We start from the raw sequence: 14665 nt of genomic DNA, 5'->3' as shown, positions 1-14665 counted from the left end.
CCACGCCTGTAATTGGGACTGACACTATATGTCGCTGGGCAAAAGAAAAATCTGAAATAAATCCTGTTTGTGTGTTTTGCTTCTACAGGTGGACATACAACGACTTCTTCAGCCGGTATCGTGTGTTGATGCGCAAGTCGGACATGTCATGCCCAGACAAGAAGTTAGTGTGTCAGAAGCTGTTGGAGACCCTCATCAAGGTGAGAAGCTACAAAAAAATGCCCTCACTTCCATCGGCACGCTAACGAGCCCACGCCACTCAACTGGAGAATCGCCAACAAATTCCAGTTGCACGCCTTGCCCACTCACTGAAACGCCGCCACCACCCCTCGAGATACAAATCCAATTTGTTCTCTGGCCACGCTCGCTTCGAAAAGCATCTTTCTCCATTGAGAGAATGCGGGGAAATTCTAATCTGGTCTTTCATAACAAAAATAGCGTTCTATAGTATTGTACCGTTACTAAAAAAAAAATGCCATTTTCATTTACCACAAATGGTGGTGAAATAGCCTGAAGTACACTCTTTACATGACAGTCAGGATGCAAACGTGCTTAACGGGTAGATACAAACAGCTTGACAGCGACCATTGTTTTGTTTGACTGATGAATGGATTGATTGATGGATTCTTGTGGGCGGGCCAGGAAGGCGACATGTTCCAGTTGGGAAAAAGCAAGATCTTCTTCCGGGCGGGTCAGGTGGCCTATTTGGAGAAGTTGCGCGCCGACAAGTTCCGCGCCGCCTGCATCACCGTCCAGAAGACGGTGCGCGGATGGCTGCAGAAGGTCCGCTACCAGAAGATCCGCAAATCTGTCATTTTGCTGCAGAGATACGGGCGAGGATACCTGGCGCGCAGGTCAGTCCACGCTCCCATCCTCGAACGTCGTCATATTCGTAAACCTTGTTTTCATTTCTGTCGTCTGCTGATAATCTTACATCCAATGACCTCTGACCGCAGATACGCGGAATACTTGCGCCTGACACGCGCCGCCGTGGTGTGCCAAAAGAACTACCGCATGGCCAGAGAGCGTCGCGCCTTCCTGAACGTGCGCTGGGCCACCGTCACCATCCAGGCCTTTGCGCGAGGGATGTTCACACGCAGGATCTACCAGGAGGTAAACACACCCATGGATGCATGTGCTACAAACAAAACACAAGAGTGAGTACAAACAACAACAACAAAATATGAGTCCACTTTGAGTGAGAGTCACCAAACATGTCAACAAATAAGTGAGTTGCTTGTGAATGAGGTCACGGCAACATGAAAGCATGCGCTTTTGGGTGCTTTGGGTGGACAAAAGGAGCGTTTGTGAGCAGGTGGGCCTGACGTTGTCCATTTGGCCAGCCACGCCATGCCATGTCATGCCTTCTCCTGCCTGTTTCCAGTTCTTGCTGCACCACAAGGCGCTGATCATCCAGAAGTGCGTCCGCGGCTGGCTGCAGAGGCTCAAGTACCAGCGGATGTGGCGGGCCGCCGTGGTGCTGCAGTGCGCCTACAGGCGCTCTCGGGCGCTGCGCCATTTCAAGACGCTCAAGACGGAGGCGCGCTCGACCAAAGGCCTGAAGAAGCTCAACACGGGCATGGAGAACAAGATTGTACAGCTACAGAGGAAGATGGACGACCAGGTACCGTCACGCGTCTGCATACGCGCATTGACATTTCTTGACATACCCACGGTTGACAAATGTTAATGACATCCCTTGCGTATCACTACATCTATTTTAAGATATTCAAAATGAACAATTTTTTCCTCTGATGTGCAGGGAAAGGAGTACCGCGACCAGAATGAGCAGCTCCTGCGCGCCAATACCACCCTCGGCACAGAGCTCAGTCGCGTCCAGCAGCAGCTGCAGCACCTGCAGCAGGCGCGCAGCCAGCAGGGAAGCGCCACTCAGCTGACGGCGATGCGGGCCGAGCTGGAGGCGCTTGGCGTGCAGCTGGACGAGGCCCAGGCCCAGAAGAGCCAGATGGAGGAGCAGCACCGTACCGAGAAGCTGGTGCTTACTCAGGTGAGAGCGTTGTAGGAACGCTCGCAAAAAAAAAAAAAAAAAGAAAGACAAAAACACTGCTCGTAATCCGCCGTGTGATCGAGCCACGCGTCTTTCTCGGCAGAGGGTGGCTGAGCTGGAGAAGGAAAACGCACTGCTCAAGAGCCAAAAGGAAGAACTCAACCAGAAGATCAAACAACAGTCGAGCCGCGCCCAAGGTCAGCCAATTGCACCGCGGTACACCGGCCCGTCGTGGGTGAGACGATTGCACAGTACGGGCTGTTCACAGCCGGCGTATTGCATGTGTGTTTGTGTGTGTACGCACGCAGAGGATGTGGGAAGCGCGTTGCTGCGCGCCGAGATGGACGCCGAGCGACGTCGCTACCAAAACCTCCTGAAAGAATATTCCAGACTGGAGCAGAGATACGACAACTTGAAGGAAGAAGTTTCTCTCGGCAAGGTTGGATTTTTTTTGTCGCTTCCTTTTGGACAAAGGACACGTTTGACTTTTGCGCAGTTCCAGATGGGCCACCACCGAACCTCATCCAATCAGAGCAGCCTGGAGTCGGACTCTAACTACACGTCCATCTCCACCTCGGAGGCGGGAGACGCCGACGACGCCCTGCAGCTGGTCGAGGTCTGTGTGACGTGCGTGTGTGTGTGTGTTGGAATGTGCATGTGCACTTTCGTGATGCTTGTGTGCATGTCGCTCCCGCAGGAGATGGGCGCCGACAAGGCGGCCATGGACATCAGCATCTTCGTCAAGCTTCAGAAGCGCGTGCGAGACTTAGAACATGAGAGGAAGCGGCTGCAGGCCAGCCTGGACAAAGTCGACGAAGCAGCCAGAAACAAGGTTAGCGCGTTAGCACCGTTTGCTCATTGGAATGGAAAAAAATATGACGAAAGACAAAGGGGAAAAAGTCAGGGTTCTCATACGAAGCAGCCAGAAACAAGGTTAGCGCGTTAGCACGTTAGCACCGTTGGAATGGAAAAAAAATATCACTAAAGACAAAGGGGAAAAAGTCAGAGTTCTCAAGTTGGGTCCTGTAGATTCACCTTTTCACATTTTTTTTTCTCCAGTATATCTATTAGTACTGCAACTAACGATTATTTTCATAATCCATTAATCTGTCAGATTTTTTTTTTTTTTTTTTTAATATGACATGGCCGGTCTGTCCATTTGAAAAATCATATGAACTGTCCCCCAACCGAATGCTACTTCCAGAACTGCGAGGAGGAGACATTTTTTTTTAATATGACATGGCCGGTCTGTCCATTTGTCCCAATGCTACTTCCAGAACTGCGAGGAGGAGACAGCCAAGCGTCTCAAGAGCGCTGCTGACGCAGAGCAGGAGGCAGCAGACTTGGCCTACAATAGCCTGAAGGTACTATAAACTCAATATATATATATTTTTTCTCAAAATGTCTTTTGTGACGTATCAACCGGCCGTCCGCAGCGTCAGGAGCTCGAGTGGGAGAACCAGCAGCTAAAGAACGATCTCAACGAGTTGCGTCGCAGCGTAGGCGAACGGGCGGCGGACACCGACGCCTCCAAGCAGCTGCGCGATGGCTACGACATCCTGATGAGTCAACTGAAGGCAGCCACCGAGGAGCTGGACGCGCGCAAGGAGGAAGTGGTCATACTCAGGACGCAGATCGTCAGCGCCGCGCAGCAACACGACAACAACAAACACGCGCAGGTGTGTGGATGGAGGTGTCCAGCGGGTGGCGCTGTGTGTTCATCGTGTGGTGTTTTTGTGTTTCAGGAGAACGAGAGCGTGGATGAAGTTGACATGGGGACTCTACCTTCGGACAAAGACCAGGCTCTGATGGTCTACCAGCAAGTGTGCCAGTCCAAAAAGTAGGTTGACCTCATTCTGTATCCAGCTGCGCTTCTTCGCTAAGCCCCGCCCGCACGCTTCCTGTCCCTAACATCTCAGCCCTCTCGTTGTCAGCCTGCTTGCCTCTTTCTCTGACGCCTCTTCCTCTTTCTCCGACGTCACTTCCTGGCCCGAGTCCGACTGGGCCGAGCTGAACGAGGACGGAGAAGTTTTGCTGGCATACGCCGGTCTCAAACAAGTCACCAGGTTGCCATTTGCTCCTGTTTCTTCTCCTCCTCCTCCCTGTTCTTGTTCTGCTTCTTCTCATGCTGGTGGGGACCTGCCGTGGTCCGCATTTCTCCCCCTGGTGGCGCCTTTGAGTGTCTGCACCATCCTCAGTGGTTTTAGTTTTTTTTTTTTTTTTGCGGGTTAGACTCCTCGAGTGCGAGCTTCAGTCTCAGGCACGCCAACATGGCGAGGAGGTGGAGGCGCTGCGGGCCGAGGTGGAGACGCTGAAGGAGGACGTGGAGAAGAAGCAGGAGGCGCTCAACTACACGACGTCCTTGTCGCCGGAGGCCCTGCTGGAGTACAGCGTGCAGCTGGAGATCACCAGGCTCACGAACGACAACCTGGTCAGTGCAACGCAAATGTTGCACTCGCCACGTAACGCCACCTTGTGGAACGGCTCATGTAGCTTGTGTGAGCGTGTGCCCTGGCATGCGCATACGTTGTAGTGTGTATGTGTGCGATAGGCGTTTGCATGTTGGCTGTGCGTGTGACGTGTGATGTTCCTCGCGCAGGACCTGAAGGAGCTGGTGGAGAAACTGGAGAAGAACGAGCGCAAGCTAAAGAAACAGCTGAGGATCTACATGAAGAAGGTCCAGGAGCTGGAAGGTAAAGCAGGACACGCGACCCATCGCCATCACCACGACAGTAACGTACTCCCTTGTCACGGTGCCTGTTCTCAGTGAGTCACAGCAGCAGTCGCGCCAGGTCCGACTTGGGTCGCCACGTGACCCTTCAACGCAAGGAGAAAGACTTTGAGGGCATGCTGGAGTATGATCAGGAAGACGAAGTGATGCTCATCAAAACGCTCATCACAGGTCACACGTCGCTTCCTCTTTGGGTGGATGGCCCGATTGGCCGATACTCTTTATTTCTTAATCGGCCAGTTTATGTCAAACACATGACTTGACAGCTGTAATGGATATAGTAAGAAAAGAATGGAGAACGTTCCCTAAACAACATGACATTTTAGGGTAATGACCCCCCCCCCACTTAGCGCCCCCTGGTGTCCTGCATGTGTTTTACAGATATGCGTCCTAGCATGTTGTCGGGGACAGTCCCGTGTCTTCCGGCGTACATCCTCTTCATGTGCGTCCGCCACGCTGATTACGTCAACGACGACCGCAAGGTGGAGTCTCTGCTCACCGCCCTGTGCACTGCCCTCAACTCCCAGCAGGTGCCCCCCGACCCCCACGAATGCCCACCAGCCCCAGTCAATCAAGGCGACTGACGCTCTCCTCCTCCTTTGCGCTTGCCCACTATCAACGCCATCAAGCGCGTCCTCAAGGTGAGGGCCACACACACACACACACGTGTCTGGCATGACGCTTTCCCGCTCCCACGCCACTATCAACGCCATCAAGCGCGTCCTCAAGGTGAGAGCCCCACACACACACACACACACACACACGTGTCTGGCGTGACGCTTTCCCGCTCCCACATCTGAGCTGACATCCTCGTTGTGTGCAGAGGAACGAAGACTTTGAGACGACTTCCTTCTGGCTGGCCAACACCAGCCGACTCCTGCACTGCCTCAAACAGTACAGCGGCGACGAGGTGACGGCAACGCCGCGTTCGAACGTTGACGCCATCTTGACACTTTGACGTTGACTGCCCAAGAAGTTGAACCGTGTGTGTTGTGCGTTAGGCGTTCATGGTTCAGAATACGTCAAAGCAGAACGAGCACTGCCTGAAGAACTTCGACCTGGCCGAGTACCGACAAGTCCTCAGCGACCTGTCCATTCAGATCTACCAGCAGCTCATACGCATCGCCGAGGCCACCATACAGCCCATGATTGGTCAGTACTTATTCGACTTCCTGAACGATTGTCCCTCAGTCAAGCTAACAGCGGCCATCTTACGTTGCCACTCGCTAAGCCCGCCGACCTTGAATATGTCGATTTCGCCACAGCATTTTTTGAATGCTGAGTCCAAAAATTACAACTGCATCTTTGTATTCTTGGATCATGTTTCAATGAGAAAGCCAAAGCAACGGACCCAAAGAAATGAGCGCGGTTATATAGTCGATTGTCAAAATTGTGCTTGTTGAAGCCTGTTGTTGGGACCCTTTTCTCTTGTCTCATCTCGTGCGGCACGTCAGTCTCGGCCATGTTGGAGAGCGAGAGCATCCCGAGCCTGGCGGGGGTCAAGCCCGCCGGCTATCGGAACCGTTCATCCAGCGTGGACAAGGACGGGAGCGCCGGCAATCCAGCCGGCGGCTACACGCTACAGGCGCTCATCCGCCAGCTGGGCCTCTTTGACGGTGTCATGCGCGACCACGGCCTGGACCCCGAGATCGCCGGCCAGGTGGTCCGCCAGCTCTTCCACTGCGTCAACGCCATCACGCTCAACAACATCCTGCTGCGCAAGGACGTCTGCTCCTGGAGCACCGGCATGCAGCTCAGGTTTGCCAAAGAGAGGGCGCGCGCGTGTGTGTGAGATATGCTTTGAGTGTGTTGACTGGCGTTAGTGCGTGTGCAGGTACAACACGAGCCAGATGGAGGAGTGGCTGCGTGCTAACAAGTTGTACCAGACGGGGGCAGCGCAGGCACTCTGTCCCATCATTCAAGTTGCTCAGCTGCTGCAAGTCAAGAAGAAAACCTCGCAGGACGCCGACGCCATCTGCTCACTGTGCACTGCCCTCAACTCCCAGCAGGTGCCCCCCGACCCCCACGAATGCCCACCAGCCCCAGTCAATCAAGGCGACTGACGCTCTCCTCCTCCTTTGCGCTTGCCTGCAGATCGTCAAGATCCTCAACTTGTATACGCCGCTCAATGAGTTTGAAGAGCGCGTCACCGTATCCTTCATCAGGAACATACAGGTGACACACACACAAACACTGAAAATACGTGTGAGAGTCTTTGTTAGTGGCGTGAGAGTTTGTGACTTGGCAGTGAGCATGAGAGCGCGCGCGTGTAACGGAACGTGTCCATGCAGAAGCAACTCCAGGAGTGCGAAGCGGCTGGCGCCACTCAGGAGGGGGGCGTGGCCAAGGAAGCCCCCCAGCTGCTGGTGGACACCAAGCAGACGCTGCCGCTGCTCTTCCCGTACGCGCCGTCCTCGCTGGGCCTGGAGACACTCCACATTCCCGCTTCGCTGGGACTCCACTTCCTGGTCAGGGTCTGACCTCACATCTCCGCCAGCGGGAGGTGACCATTATTTATATGGACGGATTTCAACGTGAAGAGTTTGGTTGACCTTGATCACAAGTCAACGTTTGTACTCATTTTGTAAAATACATTCAGTTTGAAACAAGACGTTCCTTTCGCAACTGAATTTATTTGTTACGGAAGGACGTTGTCATGATATCAACATATTCCCTTCTGTTTTTTTTTCATTTCAGCCAAATATTCCACTACCTCGCGGGATCAAAAAGTATTCGATTCATGATTTCTGCCCTTCGGTCAACTTGCCCCCAGAGATGGTGCACTATTCAATCAATCATTAAGTCCACTGCACTATGTCAACGTCAATCCTAAAGTAGATCTTTGGGCATATCCTAGTCAATCATATCACAATTCCTAATGCGCAAATTTTAGATGGATCATTTCAGCCATCGAATCAACTAGTCCAGTGGGCTGCAGTCCACGATGTAGTCAGTCCACTGTAGAATAATCCTGACGCTGACTGGAGTGCATTGGATGAATGGCGTCAGTTCATTTGGAAGTCGGCCACCTCACCTGAATGAAAATGCGTTTGTAACGATCGGGGAATGGGCAACGATGAACTGCGTTGGCAATCATTCCCGACTCCACAATCACTACATGGGGATTTCTAGTAGTCTTTTTTGGAACTCCAGGTCCACTCCTTCGAAGAAAAAAAAAAATCCCTGCGCCGGTGAATAGTCGGAATTTCAGAGCTTCCACGCATTCCTCATCATAAGGATGAAGAAAGCGTCGTTGTCGATGGAGGCGCTGACGCCGCAGTAGTAGTTGATGAACTCTTCATGCGTCACCTGCGGGAGGGGAAAACGGCAGCAGCTCGTAAATTCAAAAACAATTAGCGCTGAGTCAAAATAGCACCGAGGGGAAAACGGCAGCAGCTCGTAAATTCAAAAACAGAATTAGCGCCAAGTCAAAATAGCACCACTAGTGTTAATGTACATTTTTCCCTGGGCACAAAAAGTTCCACAACATCTGTTATCTGCGTTTCCTACCTTCCCGTCTTTGTCGTATGGCGAGTCAAAGTTGTCAAGGAAAGTCCTAAACACCTGCTCCTCGCTCCATTCGCCGTTTTGGTATTTGGGGTGATATTTGGCATTGTAGACCCCCCTAAGGTCATCAACGGTGATCACGCCATCTTTGGTCTTGTCCAGTTTGTGGAAGGCCTGCATGACCACGTCTCTGCGGGCCTTGGACATGGCGGGCTGCCAAGGACAGATCACCATCAGTCGCAAGAGAGCGAAGCGGCATTGGGGACATGCTCGGCATGGCGTGTTTACCCGTAGCGTGATTAGGAACTCGTCAAAGTCGATGGAGCCGTTACCATCGCGGTCAAAGCGCTGGAAGATGGCCACCGCTTCCTCTTTGTCCATCAGGAGGCCGTATTCGTGGATGCCTTTCAGGAACTCCTTCAAGTCCAAGGAGCGGTTGGCGTCATCGTCCATGATCCGGAACACTCTGAGGGACAAAGTAAAACAAATCCAGTGAAGAGGGACAACCGGAGAGTGTGCACATGCTCCTCAAAACCAAAGCTAATTTTTTTCGGCTAAAAACACCTTACTATTCACAAGGGTGTCAAACTCAGGTCCTGGATGGCCGCTGTCCCGCATGTTTTCCAAGTCTCCCTGTTCCAACACACCTGATTCAAATGATCAGATCATCAGCAAGCTCTGCGGAAGCCTGACATTGAACCTGTTCATTTGAATCAGGTGTGTTGCAACAGGGAGCCTTGGAAAACATGCAGGACAGCGGCCCTCCAGGACCTGAGTTTGACACCCCTGCGATAAGTGGATCATAAATGGCTGTCTGGTTATTATTTTTCGCAAAGTAACGATTTGAAATATAATTTTAACCAAATTAAAGTGAATATTTTACGCTATTTAAAAAAAAAAACATTGTGACCCTTTGTCAGTTTTAACATTAAAACTAATGTTTTACGAAATTTAAAATACACACCGTGACCTTTTGTTTGTTTGAAAATACACTTTATTTTTTGTATTGGATGGGACAACTTGTTTGACTTAAAAACAACCGCACACGTCTCACCTTCCGAGACCTTTGATGCCAGCTGAGCCTCTGGCCAGACACTGGAGGCGGAGTCTCTCGAGTGGATCGGAACATGACGTCAGCTGCCGTTTGGCGTTGATCGCCATCTCTCGGTCGTGTCTGGAAGTTCCTGCCATCTGTGACGCCACCACGAACGATGTCTGTTTAACCCCGCCCACCACCGCTCCTCTTGCTTTTCTGCAGTAAAGTTCTTGTCACTGCCCCCCCCCCAAAAAAAAATATTTCAATTAAAAGTCAACAAATGTCGCTGTCAATCGCACAAACAGGATGATGTCTTTCCGACACATCCAAGTATTCCCAAAGCAAAACTACAGAACCAGAACCTGCGAGTTGAGGATCCTGCGTGTTTTGTTTTCTTTCCTTTGCAAAACATTTAGTTGTTCTGACCCTACTGGACTCACCTGTCACTCAACACACACCGGAAGCGCCTCCCGCGGAGGGGAAATCTCCCAACACCCTAAAAAAACACGACGAACGGGCGCGTGAAATGTGAGTACAAGAGTTGCCTGAAACGCCGCTGTAGCCACGGAAACGTCCCCCGCCCCCTTGAATTGCTCGTTTGGAACGATCGCTGATTGTACTGTCAAGAAGCGCCAGTCATGAAGGCCAGGTGCAGTGTGACCAATCGCGCTTCTGTTTTGCTTGAGCAACGCCCTGTGGATGTCTTGCTCGGAGAACTAGCGCTGATTGGACATCGTACAAACGTTAACCCTTTAAAACCCTTAACTCAACCGTAACACTTCAAAACAACCACCGCTGAATACAAAGTGCTGTACATGGAGCAAAAATAATGCATACAACAGCAAACAATACATTTAATTCCGACTTTGAAACAACGTGAAACCCTACTTTAAAACCTGAACTCTATCTTGACAGCTTCTTTTTCTCAGGCTGCAAGTCCCTCCTACGGCGCAACAGTCCGGTTGTGTAAATCCAAATGCATGTCTGGATGGAGGCTTCTTCAGGACTACTTGTGGGTTGGCACGAAAGTAAGACACCATCTCATTGGATGAGGCGCGAGCGGGAGCTCAAAGGCGTTTGAAGCAAGAACATGGCGAGAGACAACGCTCGTTAGCGGCCAACCATTCATTGACCCGATTTATTGACCGCACAAAGGACAAACTACATCCATAAATATTGCCTATAAATATCCGATCATACAACAGCTTGTGTGGCACATGGACAAAAGAACGAGGGACAGCAGATCCAAACTTCTCATCTGTTAGCACGTGTCCACGTTTAACGTCATTCGAGAAGCGGAACGTCTCGACTTCACCGACGTCCTCGGCGGGACCTGCAGAGGAGGTCCCGGCAGACGGGGGTCCGAGTCCAGTGGAAAGGGGTCGGGTCGCCGCTCTGCTGGGAGACGCCACCCGCGGGGTGGTGCCGTCTTCGGGTTCAAACGTCGTCGAAGATGCGGCTGCGAGATGACGACATGGACAGGTAGCGTCCGCCCGTCGGTCTGGACCGCAACATAAACAACAACCAGGGGCCGTAAAGAGTAAAAATTCTGCATAACTAAGGCCTGTTACACCCCCCCAACCCCCCCCCAAAAAAGTTCTTGACAAAAATAGGGCTAATGCGTTTACCTCCCTGGATCGCGATCGTCTGCGTCGTCCGCTAACGAATCGGCGGTGAAGTCCAGAGGTTCTTGGTCCTGGAGAAGCTCTATGCGGTCGCGGTCAGCTCGATTGGCAGAACGGCCAAACTTGCCCGCTGGACACAAAAAGCGCATGGCGGCGTCAACGCTAACTGGGCGACGCAAGCTAACGGCTGCTTTTCCCCATCGGTCATCATCAACAACGCTAAAGAGAAAGCTCCACAGAAAGTCATTCCTTCACGTCAGAGAAACCTTTGGAATGCATCAGCGGGATCTGAAGTGCCATTTTTTTTTTTTTTGCTGCTCTGAAGCTTGGACACATTACCACACGGAAAACCGTAAAGCGTCCAATCCAAACATCTGTAGCGTTCGAATCAAACGATCTGGAAAACGGAGCCAAAGTGAGCAAATGAGGCCGCTAACGAATCGGCGGTGAAGTCCAGAGGTTCTTGGTCCTGGAGAAGCTCTATGCGGTCGCGGTCAGCTCGATTGGCAGAATGGCCAAACTTGCCCGCTGGACACAAAAAGCGCATGGCGGCGTCAACGCTAACTGGGCGACGCAAGCTAACGGCTGCTTTTCCCCATCGGTCATCATCAACAACGCTAAAGAGAAAGCTCCACAGAAAGTCATTCCTTCACGTCAGAGAAACCTTTGGAATGCATCAGCGGGATCTGAAGTGCCATTTTTTTTTTTTTTGCTGCTCTGAAGCTTGGACACATTCACACATCGAAAACCAGTAAGCGTCCAATTCCAACATCTGTAGCGTTCTGAATCAAACGATCTGGAAAACGGAGCCAAAGTGAGCAAATGAGTGCTGACATCTGTTGTTGGCGCCATCCGAGTAGCTGGTCTCCTTCATTTCGTGGCTGTTCCTCCCCCTGGCGCTCAGCTCCTCCCTTGCGTTGCCGTAGCGCTCCTTCCACTCCTGAAACACACGCACGGCCACCCCCCCCCCGCCGTCAGAGCCACGAATTCGAGGCCACTCTCTGACCTTCAGGCGGCGTTGACTCACGCGTCGTCTGTTCTCGCCGTCTTCCGTCCTCTGGCGCTTTCGCTTCTCTGCGGGCACACAGACACACTGGGGTGACGGCTCACTGTGGCACGAGCGCGCTAAGCATCGGCAACGGCGGAGTGGCACGACACCGACCTCGGCGAATCAGCTCCTTGCCCTCGTCCACCAGGTCCGACGTCAGCTCGCTGTCGCCCATGAACTGCTGGAAGCCGAGTAGGTTGAGCAGGCGGGTGCCCAGGCTGAGCGCATACAGGAGACCCCGTATCATCTCTGACATCGCCATTTGGCAGGAGCGTCTTCATTTGACACGTGGTACATAACAGTCGAGTGTGGTTACCTGAAGTAGGTGGCGATGCACAAGATGACGATGAGCATGGGGTAGTAGATGTAGAAGCCGTCAGCCACAAAGGACAGCACGCGCATGGAGCCCATGATCTGCCAGACAGGAAGTAGAGGTGAAGGCCGCCGCCCACGCAGGAAGGAACGTAACGGAAGGGCGGCTTACGGAGGTGTAGGCCGTCTGCTCTTTGTGCTGGTGCGAGATGGCAGCGTCCATGTGGATGAGACCCAGGAAGTTGAGGCACAGCGGCGGCGTCAGGCGGCAGAAGAGCCTAAAGGGCATGGCTGCCAAGTCAGAGATGACCTCAGGGCGGGGGGGGTTGAAGGTTCGGGTTGCTCACATGCCGCTGAACTGCAGGCTGTACGCGTCCGTCTGGTGATGCGGCGCCAGGTAGTAGAAGTTGAAGACGCAGATGCGGAACACGGTGGAGTAGACGCAAGTGCACAGGAAGAAGATGGTGATGAAGCACGCCACCTGGTGGACACGCACAGCGCAGCAGCTAGCAGACAAGGTAGCAGGTGAGACGGGATTGTGTCCGGCACACAGAGGTTTGCGACGACGGTAAAAAGCGGGCTCCATCGTAGGTTTCAGGTTCACCTTTTTACCTCTACCGCCCATTTTTGGGGTGTAATTCCTCTGTCAGCCACTAAATGGTGGCACATTGTCGTATTTAAAGTGCCGCATAATTTTTGCTGAAGACGACTGCATGTCGAATGCTCTTCAATCCTGCTTTTTCTGCCTACAGAAGCCGATGGCTGCTGGCTAGCTAGCTAGCCAGCAGACGACTTGGCTTCTCACCTGGATGTAGACGTAGTTGTAGTCGCGTTCGGCCAGCTGGATGAAGACGGCGAAGAGCGACAGGACGGGTTTGGTGCTGAAGAAGGTGCACTCGGACCAGACCACGGCAACGCTGAACAGCGCCAGGACCACGGCCAGAGCGCGGTAGAAGCCGCGCTTCAGCAGGCACTCCCAGTACCACTCTTAAGACAAGTAAGTTGGACTTTTTGTTTATCGCGGCTTGCTTGGAACGGCTCCCCGGCCGGTCTCCAGGAGTGGATGCGCGTTCACCCGAAGGGTTTGCTAACTGCGCGGTGGGGAGAGATGCGGACCTGCAGTGGGCGTGTACACGTATCTGCAGAACCACCCCGGGGGCTCGGCGGGGGGGAAGCTGCGGACGAAGCGCCGCGAGGAGCTGCTCTCGTTCTTGGCCACGTCCTCCAGGTGGAAGGCTTCCTGCAGCAGCATGTGCCACTGCACGCGCGTGCGCTTCTGCCGTTGAACGGCGTAGATCACCTGCACGCGGAAACACGTCAACGCGGCGCCCGAGCTGCGCGTCGGCCGCTTCCTTGTTACCTGCTTGTGCAGCTTGACCAGACTCCTCTCGCTGGGGAACGTCTGCTTGTCCTCAAAGTCCTCGTAGTCGTCCATGTTGCGGCCCAACTTGTCCTGGTAGTCCGTCGGGCACTAAGGGGGCGGGGCCCGGGTCGGACAGGTGAGGGAAGGCGGCGGCGGCGGTGTCACGGCATAGACGCGACTCACCTTCCTGAGGATGGTGTCGACGCACTTTCTCAGAGGATGGTTGTACTTGATGGCCTCGCTCACTTTTCTCACCTCCTGGCAACAGTGCACGAGTCACAATTAGGGAAGGGAAAAAAAAGGGGGAAAGTTCGAGAATTTTTCTGAGGGAATGTTGACCGTACATTTCCGAAAGAATTTTACATGAGGGATTTGGCGAATGTTCCAAATTGGACTCTTGATTTGGGAATTGACTGGGAAATGTATCATTCGCGCATACTTCTAAACAATTCTTTTGATCAGAAGCAGACATTAGTCTAATCTGGACATTCATTCACCTCCATGACGTCCTCCAGGTTCTCCTCAGCGTCCGCCTTCTCCGTCATGAGCTTGGAGGCCTTGAAGTAGGTCTTGAGGAGCATGTGTCCGTGTCTGGAGGCATTCCAGTAAGAGCGCGGGATCTCCACCAGGCCGTAGCCCAGCAGCAAAACCAGCAGGAACAAACCCCAAGTGTTGGCCGCCGTGATGCCGATGGTCTGCAGCTGGTACCTGATGATCACCGAACACGTGAGCTAGGATTCGCCGAGATGCGACGGCTGGAAACACCAACTGGGAGTCAGGCTCTGACCAGGACAGGTGCCAATCGGGATGGACGGCCACGTAGATGAGCAGCGAGCCGAAAATGAGCAGGTAGGTTCCGTAGTAGATGGCGTTCTCGATGAGGGCCGTCTGAACCTTCCCGGCCATGGAGAAACCACCCGAGCGTGCGTACGACTGCATGAATGGCAGCAGCAACCTGGGTGACATCAGCACAGCGTCCGTCATCGCGGGCCGATCGGCGGGGGCCCCCCCCCGGCCCACGCGCGCGGCCCCCCC

At 53.1% G+C, this 14665-nt stretch overlaps 3 protein-coding genes across 10 annotated transcripts in view; 1 reads left to right on the top strand and 2 right to left on the bottom strand.

Moving 5' to 3' along the window:
• Positions 1-85: 85 nt before the first annotated feature.
• LOC109527944 (unconventional myosin-Vb-like) lies at positions 86-7538 on the top strand. Of its 4 annotated transcripts, XM_019890168.1 has the most exons (24): positions 86-200; positions 643-854; positions 957-1113; positions 1385-1624; positions 1763-2008; positions 2112-2205; positions 2317-2447; positions 2505-2624; positions 2706-2840; positions 3286-3372; positions 3445-3687; positions 3754-3848; positions 4241-4439; positions 4608-4701; positions 4776-4910; positions 5121-5240; positions 5349-5380; positions 5563-5649; positions 5741-5891; positions 6194-6497; positions 6574-6748; positions 6834-6914; positions 7031-7242; positions 7437-7538. In XM_019890168.1, the coding sequence occupies exons 1-23, from the start codon at positions 129-131 to the stop codon at positions 7217-7219; spliced, it is 3399 nt and encodes a 1132-aa protein (XP_019745727.1). In that variant the 5' UTR covers positions 86-128; the 3' UTR covers positions 7220-7242; positions 7437-7538. The 4 variants fall into 4 exon arrangements, with proteins under 4 accessions (XP_019745727.1, XP_019745729.1, XP_019745728.1 ...); XM_019890170.1 differs by lacking the exon at positions 7437-7538 and having other exon boundaries at positions 2511-2624; positions 7031-7350; XM_019890169.1 differs by lacking the exon at positions 7437-7538 and having other exon boundaries at positions 7034-7350.
• capslb (calcyphosine-like b) lies at positions 7353-9855 on the bottom strand. Of its 3 annotated transcripts, none has more exons than XM_019890173.1 (5): positions 9723-9855; positions 9301-9518; positions 8535-8712; positions 8250-8459; positions 7353-8048 (listed from the first exon to the last, which is right to left on the bottom strand). In XM_019890173.1, exons 2-5 carry the CDS (start codon positions 9435-9437, stop codon positions 7947-7949), a joined length of 627 nt encoding a protein of 208 aa, XP_019745732.1. In that variant the 5' UTR covers positions 9438-9518; positions 9723-9855; the 3' UTR covers positions 7353-7946. The 3 variants fall into 3 exon arrangements, with proteins under 3 accessions (XP_019745732.1, XP_019745733.1, XP_019745734.1); XM_019890174.1 differs by having other exon boundaries at positions 9301-9498; XM_019890175.1 differs by having other exon boundaries at positions 9301-9437.
• A 533-nt stretch (positions 9856-10388) lies between these two features.
• Positions 10389-14665, bottom strand: part of lmbrd2b (LMBR1 domain containing 2b) — a 7612-nt gene continuing 3335 nt past the window's right edge. For 2 of the 3 annotated variants that reach the window (XM_019890068.1, XM_019890069.1), the window contains exons 9-18: positions 13384-13567; positions 13073-13254; positions 12615-12748; positions 12440-12545; positions 12272-12369; positions 12070-12173; positions 11935-11981; positions 11742-11847; positions 10911-11037; positions 10389-10783 (exon numbers count right to left, since the gene is read on the bottom strand). In XM_019890068.1, the coding sequence (XP_019745627.1) occupies positions 10720-10783; positions 10911-11037; positions 11742-11847; positions 11935-11981; positions 12070-12173; positions 12272-12369; positions 12440-12545; positions 12615-12748; positions 13073-13254; positions 13384-13567 (1152 nt within the window). In that variant the 3' untranslated portion in view covers positions 10389-10719. Of the gene's footprint in view, positions 10784-10910; positions 11038-11741; positions 11848-11934; positions 11982-12069; positions 12174-12271; positions 12370-12439; positions 12546-12614; positions 12749-13072; positions 13255-13383; positions 13568-13627; positions 13739-13813; positions 13889-14127; positions 14339-14417; positions 14643-14665 lie in introns of those variants that run through there. The other variant, XM_019890070.1, reaches the window with a different exon arrangement.

The sequence above is a fragment of the Hippocampus comes genome, unplaced genomic scaffold (genome assembly GCF_001891065.2).
Source record: "Hippocampus comes isolate QL1 unplaced genomic scaffold, H_comes_QL1_v1.1 scaffold185, whole genome shotgun sequence".
Classification (NCBI taxonomy): domain Eukaryota; kingdom Metazoa; phylum Chordata; class Actinopteri; order Syngnathiformes; family Syngnathidae; genus Hippocampus; species Hippocampus comes.
This window is presented reverse-complemented; position numbering and strand designations above follow the sequence as displayed.